General features: G+C 41.6%; 2 protein-coding genes across 2 annotated transcripts in view; both read right to left on the reverse strand.

The window, feature by feature from the left end:
- LOC138967421 (uncharacterized) overlaps positions 1 to 9,808 on the reverse strand; it is a 24,181-nt gene extending 14,373 nt beyond the window's left edge. The window contains exons 1-3 of the mRNA XM_070339971.1: positions 9,250 to 9,808; positions 5,963 to 6,207; positions 181 to 331 (exon numbers count right to left, since the gene is read on the reverse strand). Coding sequence (XP_070196072.1) covers positions 181 to 331; positions 5,963 to 6,207; positions 9,250 to 9,322 — 469 coding nt within the window. The 5' untranslated portion in view covers positions 9,323 to 9,808. The remainder of the gene's footprint in view (positions 1 to 180; positions 332 to 5,962; positions 6,208 to 9,249) is intronic.
- Positions 9,809 to 10,217: 409 nt separating this feature from the next.
- LOC138967796 (transient receptor potential cation channel subfamily V member 1-like) overlaps positions 10,218 to 16,233 on the reverse strand; it is a 42,052-nt gene continuing 36,036 nt past the window's right edge. The window contains exons 23-24 of the mRNA XM_070340452.1: positions 15,886 to 16,019; positions 10,218 to 13,587 (exon numbers count right to left, since the gene is read on the reverse strand). Coding sequence (XP_070196553.1) covers positions 13,577 to 13,587; positions 15,886 to 16,019 — 145 coding nt within the window. The 3' untranslated portion in view covers positions 10,218 to 13,576. The remainder of the gene's footprint in view (positions 13,588 to 15,885; positions 16,020 to 16,233) is intronic.

Genomic DNA, 16,233 nt, shown 5'->3' on the forward strand with positions numbered 1-16,233 from the left:
CCAGCTGTCTTAGAGGAATCCTACAATTGTCATATATAGGACATCTCTAGAGGTGAAACACAAATCATAATTTCAGACCCCCCCAAAAAAACACCGCAATTAGCCTCCAGCTCTGAGGAAAAAATTATAAAGATTTTTTAAATTTCATTTTTCTCTCTTTTTTTAACGAAGATCTCTCACCTCCGGAAGCTATGAAGAATCGTACCATCTGCGCGCAGTCACAGGCTGCAGCCACGTGGAGAGGAGTGCGTCCAAAGCTGTCTGCTATGTTGACGTCGGCCCCATGAGAGATCAGCCAGCCCGCGACGTCTGTGTGCCAGGCACGTGCTGCCTTGGAAAGGTCGAAACCAGGTCACAATGACCCTTGTCACATTTAGTCAAGTTTAGATTAAATGTTTTAACATAGACGGGGAATCGAGACGAGGGTGTGTGTGTGTGTGTGTGTGTGTGTGTGTGTGTGTGTGTGTGTGTGTGTGTGTGTGTGTGTGTGTGTGTGTGTGTGTGTGTGTGTGTGAACTTGCACACATTGAAATATCATTGTATCTAATTCATTTTTTCTGATCTCAGTCATCTGCCAAATCAGGGAGAGGGGGGGGGGGGGGGGGGGGGGGGGGGAGGGGGTATAGGATGTGCTTGTGAGTCTCAAATCTTCGTCCTCTTTTGGCATGGCTTTTTACAAATATACCCAAATCGCACATTATTTGCAATTACAATGCTGTCAACAAGTGACCACAGAAGCTATGAAATCAAACCACTTACACGATAATCCCCATGCAATAGCAAGTCTACTGACATAGCCCAAACAATCTTCACTGAGTTCCATCAGAAGCTGTAGAGTAGGCTACATGCATAATCTGTGTACTATACAGTCTTGAGGGTGTAGGCTATATTCTACAGTCTCTGGTTCCATAACTTGATTACGACGCAAGATTTCTTAGTTTGGGAGATTCATAATTTCACGCTAAACAACTTTCTGTCCTACGGGACTGTAGGATTCTATCGTACACTAAGCTTACAGCATTTTTCTTTTTCGTACAGCTTTACATGGTTGCCGGTGGCGCGCGCGTGAGTGTGTGTGTGTGTGTGTGTGTGTGTGTGTGTGTGTGTGTATGTGTATGTGTGCGTGCGTGCGTGTGTGCGCGCGCGCGCGTGCGTGCGTGTGTGTATGTGTGTGTGTGTGTGTGTGTGAAATCATGCACGGAAGACAGGTTCTAATGGCGGGGCAAAAACGGTCCAACACGTAAAATCCAACTCGTGCAAAAAACAAGAGTGTACGTTGGAGTTTTAGCCCATGAACGCATAAGAAGAAGAAGAAGGTTCTAAAACTGTTAAAAACCTTATTGCTTGGTTGCTCCGATTAAACTGTCTCCTGTTGTCTAAAACATTGTTTTTAAAGCAAAAACTAAAACTCTGATCTCAGCATCTGAGAAAGTATTTGAGAGCCTTTCGGAATATTTTACCAGCAGAAATGTGCAATTTAGATCTCAGTACTTGATGCGTGACATTTGCCTGTATAGATCTCCTGTTTATTCTAAAAACAAACACCACAGAGAGCTCACAAACAAAAACACGAATCAATTGCAACATGTGTGTCTAATCAAGAACACAATTGATCAGAACTTCTTGTAGAGCTATTTAATCTGACGCCAATATGTTTCAACTTGAAATGCCCGTCATGCCGCCATTTTCATCTTGTTCCTTTCGACCGGCAAATTTCTTTTTGAAAAAATACCCTTCTTTGAATAGCATGAAGTTAACATGTGGACAGTCAAACTGCATTCATATCTATTATTGATTCGGCATATTTCATTAAACTTCACCCATGTACGCCTACACACCCACAAACACAAGCCCCAAAATTAATATCTTTCAAAGTCACTGAGTCCATGGATCTTTTGCAGCCCGAGATTTGGCATCGAAATCATACATTCAAATTGCTTGTTTTGTGGGACTTCACTGTGCAAAACCACGATGTTTGCTGTTAGATTTTGTGTTATAGTTGCTATCTGTGCTGTTCTAAATGCCGGACAAAATGAAATGATATGCTAAAACCTATTGAAAGTAATTTGGTAAAGACAAGAAGGCACGAAAGATGGCGGACGAGCCCAACACATCTGTGTTTCAGTGACGCCGATTAACGGCAGAAATAGCAATGAAAAATAAATCAGTGATTTATCCTTAGAAACAGGATTATCTATGAAGTGTCCAACTCTCATTTCACACAACAGTTTCAATAAAACATGCAAGTATTATAAGTATTTGAGGCATTTATACCTTGCGACTTTGGTTCAAACGGCTGCCAACAAGCGACTAAATTGTATTTTTCATATACAAAAATGAGTCCAACAATAGCAAACAAAAACCAAATGAAAGAAGAAACCTCGTTCTTTTGCACGATATAATTTTGTAACCTGCAACCCGCCCACAACAATGGACAGGTGATCAAATACGGACGTAAACAAACACAAATTTGACGAAAAAGGGTCCCACGAAGCCCGATTCGGGGAGCGTGAAAACCTGCTTTCTGTGTGGTCCGCGCCGACTGCATATAAGACAGCGCGACGCAACATCACATCATTCGAAAACATCTCTGCATGTGAAGAAGTACTGTATCTACGCTCGCATTTTACGTTTTGCATCTCAACTCACTGGTAACATGGCTGACGTTGCTTCAAAAAAATCCGGCGCCCATTCAGTGGCCGCGAAGCCAGGGGCCGCGAAGTCGACTTCAAAAAAAGCCACGAAGCCGACGAAGCCCGAGCAGCCATCCGAGCTCCCCGTGCCCAAGGAGAAAAGCACGGCCAAGAAAGGCTCCAAGCAGTCTAAGAAGTAAACCGACCCGGACCGTCCCTGGTTTTACCGATTCTTCCAAACCCCTAAAGGCCTTCACAAGGCCACCCTACTATTCCTAAAAGCGGTGGATTTCTCGTTGCCAATGTTATTGTTTTTACTAAATATTATATTACGATTTTGGTTGAATTTATTTATTAAACAATGGCCAATAGGAGTTTAGTGTTCTGTTTGTGCAGCTGGGAAACATAGGGCACGCACACATGCGCAACATAAGGGGGAGGGGGTGCAGAATTTCTGGCATCTGCACAGGGTACTTCTTCTTCTGCGTTCGTGGGCTGAAACTCCCACATACACTCGTGATTTTGCACGAGTGGAATTTTACGTGTATGACCGTTTTTACCCCGCCATTTATTTAGGCAGCCATACGCCGCTTTCGGAGGAAGCATGCTGGGTATTTTCGTGTTTCCATAACCCACCGAACTACAGGATCTTTTCCGTGCGCACTTGGTCTTGTGCTTGCGTGTACACACGAAGGGGGATAGGCCACAAGCAGGTCTGCACATAAGTTGACCTGGGTACAATACAAGTACCTTGATTTGAAAGCGCCCACCCCCATTTATATGCACCAATTTCGAGTGTGCATTTATTGTACCCTGTGCAGAAATTCTGTTCCTCATAAGAAATAGCGGCATTTGATCACTGGTGTGAGAATGATAGGATTTTTTTTCTGCATACCCTCGATGTCTCTTTCTCTGTGACACAGTCGCCATAATCGTGTGTGTGCAAGAACCTCGCCAGATTGGAACATAGAAACTAACCACAACAATCATTTGTGTCAGATTTGGAACTAATGTTCATATCGCAACAAATGAAAAGGATGACTCAAGATCTGCAGCAGATCTTCGTATATCCAGCGTTACGAGCAGCAGCGCGTGTGTCTCAGCACAAATCATAAAACTTGCACACATTGAAATGTTGTATTCAGTTAATTCTTCTTGATCGAAGTTATCTGGCAAACTCGGGGAGGGTTTTTTGACTCACATGCGAAGCAAAAGTGAGTCTATGTACTCACCCGAGTCGTCCGTCCGTCCGTCCGTCCCGGCGTCCGTCCGTCCGTCCGGAAAACTTTAACGTTGGATATTTCTTGGACACTATTAAGTCTATCAACACCTGATGTGGCCTGATGGTGTATGCTTACAAGATCTCAAAAAACATGTGCGGCAACTTGACCTCACTTCAAGTTCAAGGTCACAGGGGCCGTAATTATTGTCTTAAAAACGAAAAATTTTCACATTTTCGCATTTTTTTCCTGAAGTTATCGAGAATGGCAACCTTAGCTATGTATGCCATACAGGGCAATGTAAGCCCTATCTTTGGACACCAGTTTGGTTGACCTTGCTTCAAGGTCAAGGTCGCAAGGGTCCTTTAAAGTTGGATTGTATACATATTTTGAAGTGACCTTGACCCTGAACTATGGAAGATAACTGTTTCAAACTTAAAAATTATGTGGGGCACATGTTATGCTTTCATCATGAGACACATTTGGTCACATATGATCAAGGTCAAGGTCACTTTGACCCTTATGAAATGTGACCAAAATAAGGTAGTGAACCACTAAAAGTGACCATATCTCATGGTAGAAAGAGCCAATAAGCACCATTGTACTTCCTATGTCTTGAATTAACAGCTTTGTGTTGCATGACTTTGGATGACCTTGACCTTTAAGGGTCCTTTAAAGTTGGATTGTATACATATTTTGAAGTGACCTTGACCCTGAACTATGGAAGATAACTGTTTCAAACTTAAAAATTATGTGGGGCACATGTTATGCTTTCATCATGAGACACATTTGGTCACATATGATCAAGGTCAAGGTCACTTTGACCCTTATGAAATGTGACCAAAATAAGGTAGTGAACCACTAAAAGTGACCATATCTCATGGTAGAAAGAGCCAATAAGCACCATTGTACTTCCTATGTCTTGAATTAACAGCTTTGTGTTGCATGACCTTGGATGACCTTGACCTTGGGTCAAGGTCACATGTATTTTGGTAGGAAAAATGTGTAAAGCAGTTCTTAGTGTATGATGTCATTGCTAGGTTTAGTTATTTGACCTTGACCCTGAAGCTCAAGGTCATGTCAAGGTCAAGCATGTGAGTCGTATGGGCTTTGCCCTTCTTGTTGTTTGTTTGTTTGCTTAACGCCCAGCCGACCACGAAGGGCCATATCAGGGCGGTGTAGCTTTGACATATAACGTGCGCCACACACAAGACAGAAGTCGCAGCACAGGCTTCATGTCTCACCCAGTCACATTATTCTGACACCGGACTAACCAGTCCTAGCACTAACCCCATAATGCCAGACGCCAGGCGGAGCAGCCACTAGATTGCCAATTTTAAAGTCTTAGGGGTTCGAACCCACGACCTCCCGATCACGGGGCGGACGCCTTACCACTAGGCCACCGTGCCGGTCCCTCGGGGAGGGGGGTTCATACGAAAAGTAAGGTTGCATAACTGAAGCAAGGTATTTTCTGTTTTCAGCCCTTATGCGTAGTATGTCCTAGCAACATGAGCATGGTGCTTTGCTGGAGAGTTCTATGTTGAATTTCCAGTTAGGTTTTCCCCAGCAGAGAGCCTAGCACCATAAAGTAGATGAAAACCTAAACTAACGATGTCGAAACAATTAGTTTCGTGACAGAGCGAGGCAAACTGCGGTGTGACTGGGGGACTACGTCACTAGAGTACCTTGCAAATGCCGAGGTACGTAGTATGGGCACAAAATATTCTGTAAAATGTATTTTTTCATACAATCTTGTTATTCAACCTTTGAAATGTCTAATCTAAAAACATGGAACCAGATTACTACATTATCTTTCGTTTTTTTGTGGTCGTGTTAATTTTTTTCTTAACTCAATATGAGGCTTATATCGCGCGCGTATTAACGAACTCCTTAATTGTTAGCAAAGAAACTACAATGGGAAGACCTTATGTACAGTGTTTGTTGTTAGTCAGTAATTTCGATTTGTTTAATTTGTGTGATTGATTGGCCAGTTGTTCGCTTGGTTGGCCGGTGGGTGGGTGGTTGAGCAAGTGATGCTGATTGTCTGATTTATTGATCGATTGTTTGCTTGCTTGCGTGGCTGAATAATCGATCGAACACATGACCAACCTCATGCAGCGGAGTTTGACCAAACTCGTCGCAAAAGTTGATATCTGCTCCTGCGTATAGCTGCCTCTTCAAGAAACCGAAGTCCACCCTTGCTTCCTGATCATGTGAACATTTGGTGAAATGACCCAGAAGGGCAGCGCTTGCTTCCTGCCTGACCGGATCCAGCCCGAGATTCTGGGTGGCATCGACCCGTCCCAACCCCGCGCCACTCTTTCTACGTTTAGAGTGCACTCTCGAAGGATCATCTGCAAAAGAGTGCAGAAATAAACCGATAGGGCAGCGATTGCTTTCTGCCTGTAGGGATTCACCTTTAACTTTCGATGGAGATATCCTCGTCCCAATCCTGCCCAACTCTTGCACTTTCGATCGATCATCTGCAAGAGAGTGTTACGTGTAGGTACATGTTGCACGTATAATGCACTTTCGCTCGATCATCTGTCAGAGAGTGTTAAGTGTAGGTACATGTTGCACGTATTATGCACTTTCGCTCGATCATCTGCAAGAGAGTGTTAAGTGTAGGTACATGTTGCACGTATTATGCACTTTCGCTCGATCATCTGCAAGAGAGTGTTAAGTGTAGGTACATGTTGCACGTATAATGCACTTTCGCTCGATCATCTGCAAGAGAGTGTTAAGTGCAGGTGCATGTTGCACGCGATTCTCGCACTCCCGACAAATCACTTGAGGGAAAGTATGTGGGTGAATGTTGCACGTATAATGCACTGTGGACGGATCATCTGCAACTGAGTTTTAAGTGCTGTTGCGTTTGGGCGTATGATGCTCTCTCGAAGGATAATATGCACGAGAGTGTTAAGCGCAGGTGCATGTTGCACGCAATTGCACTCTCGATGGATTACCTGAAGTAAGTGTGCAGGGGAATGTTGCACGCCTCATGCACCCTCGACGGATCAACTGCTACTGGGTGTCACTAAGTACAGGTGAATGTTGCACGTATGCTGCACTGTCGATGGATAATTATTTTGCAACAGAGACTGACAGGGCACGTGCGTTTTGCTCACTGTTCTATAAAGCCAGAGAGAGTTAGGTGAAATGCAGATTTGTGCTGAGATCTTGGCGTGTACGGTACGTATGAAGTATACGGTTGTTCTGAATTGAATATTTGTTGGTGTAATTGTCCTTGATGAGCCTGAACACAATTTCTGCATACAACTTCTACACTGTTTTAGTGTAGTGTAGTGTAGAGTGGTGTAGTGTAGTGTAGTGTTGACTGTAGTAGATATTTGTGGGCCCGGCACGAGGTAATGGGTATAAGGATTAATTTTGCTGCTCAGCCCTTGTCCGTGAGGGAAAAAGGTAACAACTAACTAAGGCACACAAAAAAAATAGGTGTGGTTACGGTAACATAGCCCAAATAAATAGGGTAGGAAGGCAGGCAATCACTTTTTTTTTTTTAAACTTTTTTTTCTAATGTGTACAAATTAAACCTACTTGACAGGGAAATAAGTGTGCGACTCGGGCGCTTTCACTTTCATTGCGTTTTCTGCACTCGTTTTCTTGTGTGTTTTTTTTGGTTTTTTTACAAATGTAATAAAAAGTTATAGGGTCGGCCCCTAAAAATAGGGTAGGTCGGGTTACCGTAACCACACGTATTTTGTTTTATGCCTAAACAGAGAGATAGAGAGAGAGAGAGAGAGAGAGAGAGAGAGAGAGAGAGAGATATAGAGAGAGATAGAGAGAGAGAGAGAGAGAGAGTACGAGCGATCAAGAGAGAGAGAGAGAGAGAGAGAGAGAGAGAGAGATAGCGTCACATACACTCTTCAAAAAAAGTTAAGGATCGGTTGAAAAAACGGATCTAATTATAAAAAAATTGCCAAAAAATTAAACATCGACATAATAATTAAAAGATTAATGTGTTTGAATTAACAAATGAACAATGAGTCTTGACCTAGAATTTTGTTTGGCAGGCAGAGTTATTTCCCTTTGTGGGACTTCTCAAAAGCTGCATTTTGGAAGAAAAAGGGTGGGTTTTTTTATAGCCCCCTAAAATTTGCGGAACGCATGCCAGGGCAAAAAGTTGTGATGCACGTGCTACAACAGGGTCCTGGCTATGAACATCGCTCACCAGCTTGTGTTTAAAGGTTGACACGCTGACACAATTATGCACAGTAGCAACATGCCCCCACGAAGAAAACTGAGCGATTTGGATAGAGGAAGGGCAATATGATGGCTACAAGACGGTGTTGCTGCCAGGCAAGTGGCCCAGAGGCTTGCAGTGGCTCCCTCTGTCATCATCAGACTAAAACAGATATTCCAAGCAACTGGAAGAGTGCAGGAGCGACAACGTTCTGGTCGGCCCAGAGTCACCACACAAAGAGAGGATTGCTTCATTCAGAGGCAGGCCATGCAACAAAGAATGGCTACGGCAAACAACATTAGGCAACGCCTACAAGCTACCACCAACACTGTTGTTAGTGGTCAGACGATCCGAAACCGCTTACACAACTTTGGCTTGCGGGCAAGGCGTCCAGTGCGAGAAACAACCCTGACTGCTAATCACCGAGCAGCTCGCCGAGCCTGGTGCACTCAACATGTGAGGTGGCAACGTCAGCAGTGGGCTCAGGTGTTGTTTACAGATGAGTCCCGCTTTTGCTTGGAACCTGCTGATGGTCGCATCCGAGTGTGGAGGCGTCGCGGATAGCGCTTCGCAGAAGGCGCTGTTCTGGAACGACAGCGTTTTGGGGGAGGCTCTGTGATGGTCTGGGGAGGGATCAGCACACGTCTAAGGACAACTCTGTACCATGTAGTGGGCAACTTGACCGGTGTCCGCTACCAGAATGAGATCCTGCAACTCTTGGTCGTTCCAGCCCTCCAAGCGATCGGCCCTCGTGCGATTCTTCAGGATGACAACGCACCTCCCCATCGCTCTGCAGCTGTAAACACCTTCATCCAAAAGGCCGGGGTCAACAGGATGCTGTGGACAGCCAACAGCCCGGACCTGAACCCCATAGAGCACATGTGGGACGAGCTTTGTCGTCGGGTACAGCAACATCACCCTCCTCCTGCCAATCTGGGTCAACTGCTGCAATGGCTCCAGCAGGAGTGGAATGGAGTTCCCAGAGCATTCATATGCAACCTGATCCACTCCATGCGACATTATATAATTTTAAAAACATGAAAGAATTCGGTCTAGTCTGTTTTGTGTGGCGTGCTTGTAAAAAAGTGATCCTTAACTTTTTTTTAAGAGTGTACACACACATTCAGAACAGGCAGAAAGACAGGCATATTGTGTATACATTTTCGAAAAGAACTTTTTGTTACCTACTTACAATCAGAAGGACTCTCTCGCGTGAGGTCAATGTCCGACGTTTTGTCGAGCATGGCGCCGTGCAGATCCTGCATATTCAGGTCTTCGCCATCTTCTTCTCCTTCGTCTCGAAACCGTCTGCAAGTCCCTGAGGTTCACCTACGAATGTTGCTGCATGCTTGACCAATGCAGACCGCAGGGAATCTTGACATGTTTCTGTCTCCAAATAAAGTGTCTGCTTTAATTTTGAAAGGTTGCAATGCTCCTTGAAAGGAGACTGATGTCACGGTATTTTTATCTTGTATGCAAAGCCGAAGAGCTCGATAGAGGACGCATTGAAGGCTTTTATGTCAGTCATGTCACAGAACATTTTCGTTGAATACAATGCGCATGCTTTTTCACACACATTGAACAGTGTTTCACTTCGAGTTCAAACTCCGACGCAGTGCTTTGTTATTCATGGCGTTTTGGACTGCATTTTTGAAGATCTGTTAAATTTCTTTGCACAGGTGAGTATATATTGTTTCGCTACTTTTAGTTATTATAACATTACTTCTTTATGTATCATCTACATACCAGACACGTTCCTGATAAGTTATCATAACGGTGCTGAATGATGACGTTCGAAAAGTTCTTGCCTAAGTTATCTGCGATGTGACATCACGATTTGTGTGCGTGTTAGTATCTGCGTGCGTGCGTGCGTGCGTGTGTGTGTGTATTTGTGTGTGTGTGTGTGTGTGTCTGCGTGCGCTGTGCGCGTATCATTCTAGGAATTATTTGACGTTTTCTCTAAATGAACGCCTACACCGCGCTTTGGCATTGCTAACTGATTTTGCCGACTTCGTTAGCAGAATTCAAAATACATGAATGTTCACAACCGCACAGTAACTAACCATATGCACAGACAGGAAGGCATATAGACAGAAGGACAGACAACGCACGCACGCAAGCACACACACAAACACACATCGACAGACTCGTGCAAATGTATTTCTTTTATGAAAGATATATATTTATTTTATTTCGAAAAAGCTACTTGCGCATAACAACAATAACCAATATGATATCAATTTGAAAGAAACTTCTTGATGATTTCACGATATTCCATGTGCACGATTGCGTCAAAAGCTAATTTAAGGCTTTGCAAAATGGAATGAGTGGTTAAGATCAGATGGCTCATTACACGAAAAGCTAAACACAAATTGTAAAAGAATGAGACATAATTATTTGACATTCTCACTTTAGAAGATGTAGTTGCTGAGTTATTTATCCATAATTCTACTTCATATTACAAAAATGAAACTCGTTTCTTTTCCTGATTTGTTAAACGGAGAAGGGCAAACAATGAACGTACGTGTAAACCTCCAACACCAATGCAACAAACTCTAACCGGGAATGATTATGTTTGCAATGTTGTTTAAAGACAAACTTAAACACACATCAAGCATTGTAAAATCCCGACTGTCATGATAAAGGCAATACACAATTACTGAAAAATTCGATCATCATTCTCAGCTTACACACACTCTTTCAGAATGTGATCATTATGATATCTACATAATTCCACAGGGTATGACAGTAAGAGAAAGCCCTTGGCAGAAAACATGCGAAAAGCAAGAATGTTATCGACATTGAGACACCTTTTCTAATGTGTACGATTAAGTTAACCACAACAGATCTGTATTCAGACGTATGCATTGGATCGGAGCATTCCCATCTTGCACACATATCGAAAATCGGAAGCCTGACTGCTTCCTGTGCAGAAGTGATGTGACTGCCTCTGCTGAATTAATTTAAATTTTGAAGGCTGACACGGGTGTCAGTTACAAAATTTCTTCAGCAAAACCGTCTAACTGTGCTTAGAAAGCCGTCAGACTGTAGATTGTGTAAAACAATATATGTTCAAATGGGGTAAATAGTCTTACATCATGTACAGATCTGGAAAAGGCATCTTTAATCTGATAAATCGACAGGAAAAATGCACTAGAAAAAGAGTTGAATTCAAATGCGTTATGTGGAGCAATATTTAATTATCACTCTCAAATTGGCACAGATTTTGGTCATGAAATGAATATGAACATCTAGCATAAAGAAAACAATCAACAAAATAAAAGACACACACAATTATCCTACACGAGTACGGATCAACATGGAATTTGATTGTTTTTCATTGACGGCACTTCAAGGCAATAATCATAAACTTGAGCAGGTAATCAAAACAGGAAACTCCCCCTTCAGTAAACGTATCACAGTGCCCTACAAGACACCAGACTGACGAATGCAGTGTTCTGGTGTTTAACAAAATGAAAGTACCGCAATGGCATTGACATAAAACGAACAACAGTTATTCCCAGACAAATAGGAATGCAAATAAGAAATCTATCTAAGCTAACCACTATTATACCGGTAGATCTACTTCCTCGCCCAAAGTATACACCTTTTTGTTTGTTTGTTTGCTTAACGCCCAGCCGACCACGAAGGGCCATATCAGGGCAAGTATACACCTACTGCTGTATTGAGTTATTTGGTTTAAACAGTGATCTCATGAATCATAAACCAAGAAAGGTATGCTATTAGAAAACACATTATGTTCCAAAAACATACCTTTCTTGTTGTTTTTATTCTGAGCTTTAGAACGTTGGCAGTCGATTTGTTTTTGGATTTCAGTGATCCTATGAATTTCGTTCAATAACGAAATGCAAACTTAGAGGAGTAAAGTAGCAGATGTACAGACAAGAGATCACAGTCAATGTCCATGGTACTCAACAAATGATCCGTACAAAGGCAGAGGCACGAAGTGTAAACCTTCAAAACATGGCTTCATGAAAAAAAGTAATGCTGTACTAAAAGGCAGCACAATGATTTAAGGAAGGAGATAATTGCTTTTCTGAGATGTTCTATCATCCACCCACGAAAAATCTAACAGTGTTAGAGCTACACATTACATATCTTGAAACCCGTTTCTTTTCCTGATTTGTTAAACGGAGAAGACCAAACAATGAACGTACGTATAAACCTATAACACCAATAAAAAAAATGTCTAACCGGGAAAGATTCTGTTTGCAATTTTGTTTAAAGAAAAAAAGCATTCTAAAAAACCCAACTGTCATGATAAAGGCAATACACAACTACTAAAAAATTGATCATCATTCTCAGCTTACACACACTCTTTAAGAAATTTGATCATAAGGCTCAAACAGTTAACGCATCAATCACGAATTCTCATTCATTCCTGGGAAGCAAAATGGAATTAAAAACTAAACAACCCGTTGGATAATGCTTTATCACAGTCTGCTTTACAACATTAACACTGCAGCTACTTTGTTTTTAGAATACAGATCAACTATAAACATTCTTATTTACAACATTACCGATGCAGATATTAATTTGAGAATGCAAACCAACTACAACAGTAATTAAGTAGGCAAAATGGTTCCTTATTAAAACAAAAAAAGGTTATAAGAAAACAGAATAGAGATCTTGTTTCCTCTCAGACCAACAAAACAGAGTTTCTTTTTCACATCGGGTAAAGATGCCCAATAAAACCAAAAATGTAAATGTTTGTATATATGAAGAAAAACATACAAGACATTTATTTTTTTAATATGCAAACAGACTTAGGTCAAAAGAACGACACACTCTGTTCAGTCACTGATGGATGTGTGTGAAGTTTGCTTACAGGCACTGTACAAAATACACCTCTACAAAGACGGAGTGCAGAAGTACAAAAACATGTCACGATTTTCTCTCTCCATTTATGGCACATGACATCAAGGCTCCCCCGTCGCGATATAACCTTCGTGGTTGAAAACGACGTTAAACACCAAATAAAGAAATCAAGGCTCCTAAACATGTAATAATGTAGATCTAACAATACAATTTACATACACAGCCCCAACATAACATTTTGACAAAAATAAAAGTTAATTAAAAAATAACTGTGTTTGCAATTTTAGTACACATCATAGCAAAACCATGACAAGAAAAGTAAATAATTTTGAAAACAAATATCAGTCGAAATCATGAACGCTACCAGAAAAAAGGACCCCAAAGTAGTATTTTTTTCTGAAGGCTCACGTGTTAAGTCAAATCATAATCACGATCACACAAAGTACTTTCACCAGGTTTTTGAACAACACAAAATAAATCTAGAAAAGTCATTCCGTAATCATTATCAGAATGAGTATCCGATAATACTAATGAGTAAATGATGGCTGTCAGAACTCGTGCGCTGCAACACCATTTAGTAAACGCTGGACATCTGATCTTGATCTGCGACATCACTCACACATCTTGTGGATTGCAATGGTTCGACATTTGCCATTCGTCAGCACTGGGATGTGCTTTCATCAACAGTTAGCTGAAAAAGAAGAAGTTTGCACGATGGTAGAATCCTTTATGTCATGCAATCATCCATTTATTTTGACATATTCCGATATTATTGTCATGGATGCTACGTTAAGTAATGTTATTAAACGTTACTTAATCTACAATATTGATAGAGAATATGACGTAAAACAGATAACTAAAGATCTAATTTAAAAGAATGTAAGTACTAGTTAAGAGGAAAAGTAAGAACCAAAAGAAAAGCAATGAGCCGACGGTAAAAAAGACAACAATTTCCTGACCAACAACTTCAAATCTTCATTTTAGTTGTATCCATTTGCAGACAACTACAATTAGAAATGAAATCGCACGCCAGAACAACAGGTTATCATTAAACACGTCACGGCCAATCCGGCCTCTCCCATCATGCAACAGAAAAAGGGGCGGGGCTTAGCAAAAATAGCACAACGCGTGGCACGCGATGTAAACACGAACAGGCCAGATGGAAGGAGAAAGTGGCTTTCTGTCTGTGCGAGCAGCATTTCTTCTTTTAACAGCTTCTTCAGAGTTTTTCACATTTCGTTTCTGAACATTTGTGATATCTTGCATATTGATTGCGTATCTTGTTTATATTTACAATACAATTGAAGTTTCAAAGAAATCAGTCACACAGAGAAAAACAGAATAACAATGTCAAGGCTGTAGATGTCAGGCTAGTCAAACGGACACAATGAAACTTAGTCTTGGTTGCTGTAACTCAGTCACCGCTTGTGGTACTTTCGCTGATATTGCAGAAAAAACAACACAGAATCAGCCAAAACCGCTAACAACAAACAAGTTTAGTACGTCACAACGTCAATGAACAGAATTCTCGAGTCAATTTTTGCATCAGACTCTGACTAAGTGAGTGGGGCAAGCGTCAAACACCACTAAAATGAGGAGGGAAATCTTGGCGCATTTTTTTGGCGGAATACTTGAACAAACCAATCATTTTCAAACTGACCAAGGACAAAAACAGGCTTGTGAACCGAATGGTGAGGGGGGGAGGGTACCTCGAAATGTGTGGGTGATGATTTCACAGCACCAGTCCATTGCTGCAGTCTTAATAGTAGAGTAGCTCCACCGACCACTGTCCCCTCCCCCCTCCCGTTCGTTCCCCTTTTCAACCCCCTTGGAATAAACTGCAGAAGGCCATTTGCATGTCCTGGATTCTTCCATTTGTGTTGCCATGGGCGACCCAAGATCCGAGTCCCGTTGTTTCCCATGTCCACTTAGAACAAACCGAGTTTAGATTTCCCCTTCCTGTTATCAAAGTAAACTTGGCCATCCTGTGAGGCACTGTCAGGGACAGTAATTATAGTTAGCGGGACCATGTAGACGAAGTCAACGGTGATGATCTGCGTAGTGTATACGCATACTTTGGGACAAGGTCTGTTATTCCACCCAGCGAGAGCCTCTAACACAATCAGTGTTGTCGACAGATGCAGGCGGGAAGACCTCAGTGTTTTTTCAGTTCGTGACACCGGGCCAGCGACATTTCGGGTGGACTAGTAACTTTTTTGAAATTATTCGCCCGGTTGGTGAGTTACAGTTTTAAGATTTGGCCATCCCTGTACGCTATTAATCAACTACAAAAGTATCTATAGAAGCACTGAGGAAGTTAACATAATGAAAGCATTGTTCATAAAAACTGTCGACAGAGAGAATATGGTAGGTTGTTACTGCGCACTAATCATCAACAAAAGCATTCAGGAGGATTGAAGAACCTAACATATTAACAAAAACGTTAATAAAAACTGTTAACTGAGAACATGGTAGGTTTTTACTACGAACTTATGATCTACAAAAGTACCTAGACGGGCCGAACAAGGTAATCATTAACACAAATGTTAACAAAAACCGTCAACAGAGAGCATGGTGGGTTCCTTCTATGCATGAATAATCTACTTGACACAACAAATAGAAAAGCCAAGGTAAATGACACAAGGACAGGAAGAGCAAAATACCACGGAGAAGAAGGGTTAACAATGTAACAACAACAACAACAACAACAACAACAACAACAACAACAACAACAACAACAACAAGAAATACAGCAACAAAAAGGAACCATAAAAAACACACACAAAAAACGCAATAGGGGACTCAACCCCCAAAAACACCTCATGGAAGTCCCAACCGGAAATTCATATTGTGATAGATTGAACTTAGTAGGAAAACAACAACAAAAACAACTTGACAAATGACAGTAAACAACTGAACACAGCAGAAACGAAAACATGCAATGTCAAAGACAATCAAAGAAACCACAGAATTCCAACTCATCACTCACAATTTGGTGAACGCACAAGAGAAGTGGGAAATTCTCCAGAAGTAGGCTCCAACATCTCAACACTTAACACCATGTCCATTGGGTTTGCCTTTCGCTTCTTCTTCTTCTTCAGCTTCGACACTGGAGTGTCCATGCTGTCAAAAGGCAAGGTTCAATGGAGGTAAGTTTTTGTTTGGTTGAGTCTGATTTGAAGACAAGTGTCTTGCTATTTTGTATATTTAACTTTGTTATATATTTAACTGTGATAAAGCCATAATAACTGTGATAGGCGCTTAGAACTATATTAGGATTTGCGCCATTTGAATACCCTTATTATTATCATTATTATTATTATAATGAATGAAATTA

Source organism: Littorina saxatilis, linkage group LG5 (assembly GCF_037325665.1).
Source record: "Littorina saxatilis isolate snail1 linkage group LG5, US_GU_Lsax_2.0, whole genome shotgun sequence".
In the NCBI taxonomy this organism is placed as follows: domain Eukaryota; kingdom Metazoa; phylum Mollusca; class Gastropoda; order Littorinimorpha; family Littorinidae; genus Littorina; species Littorina saxatilis.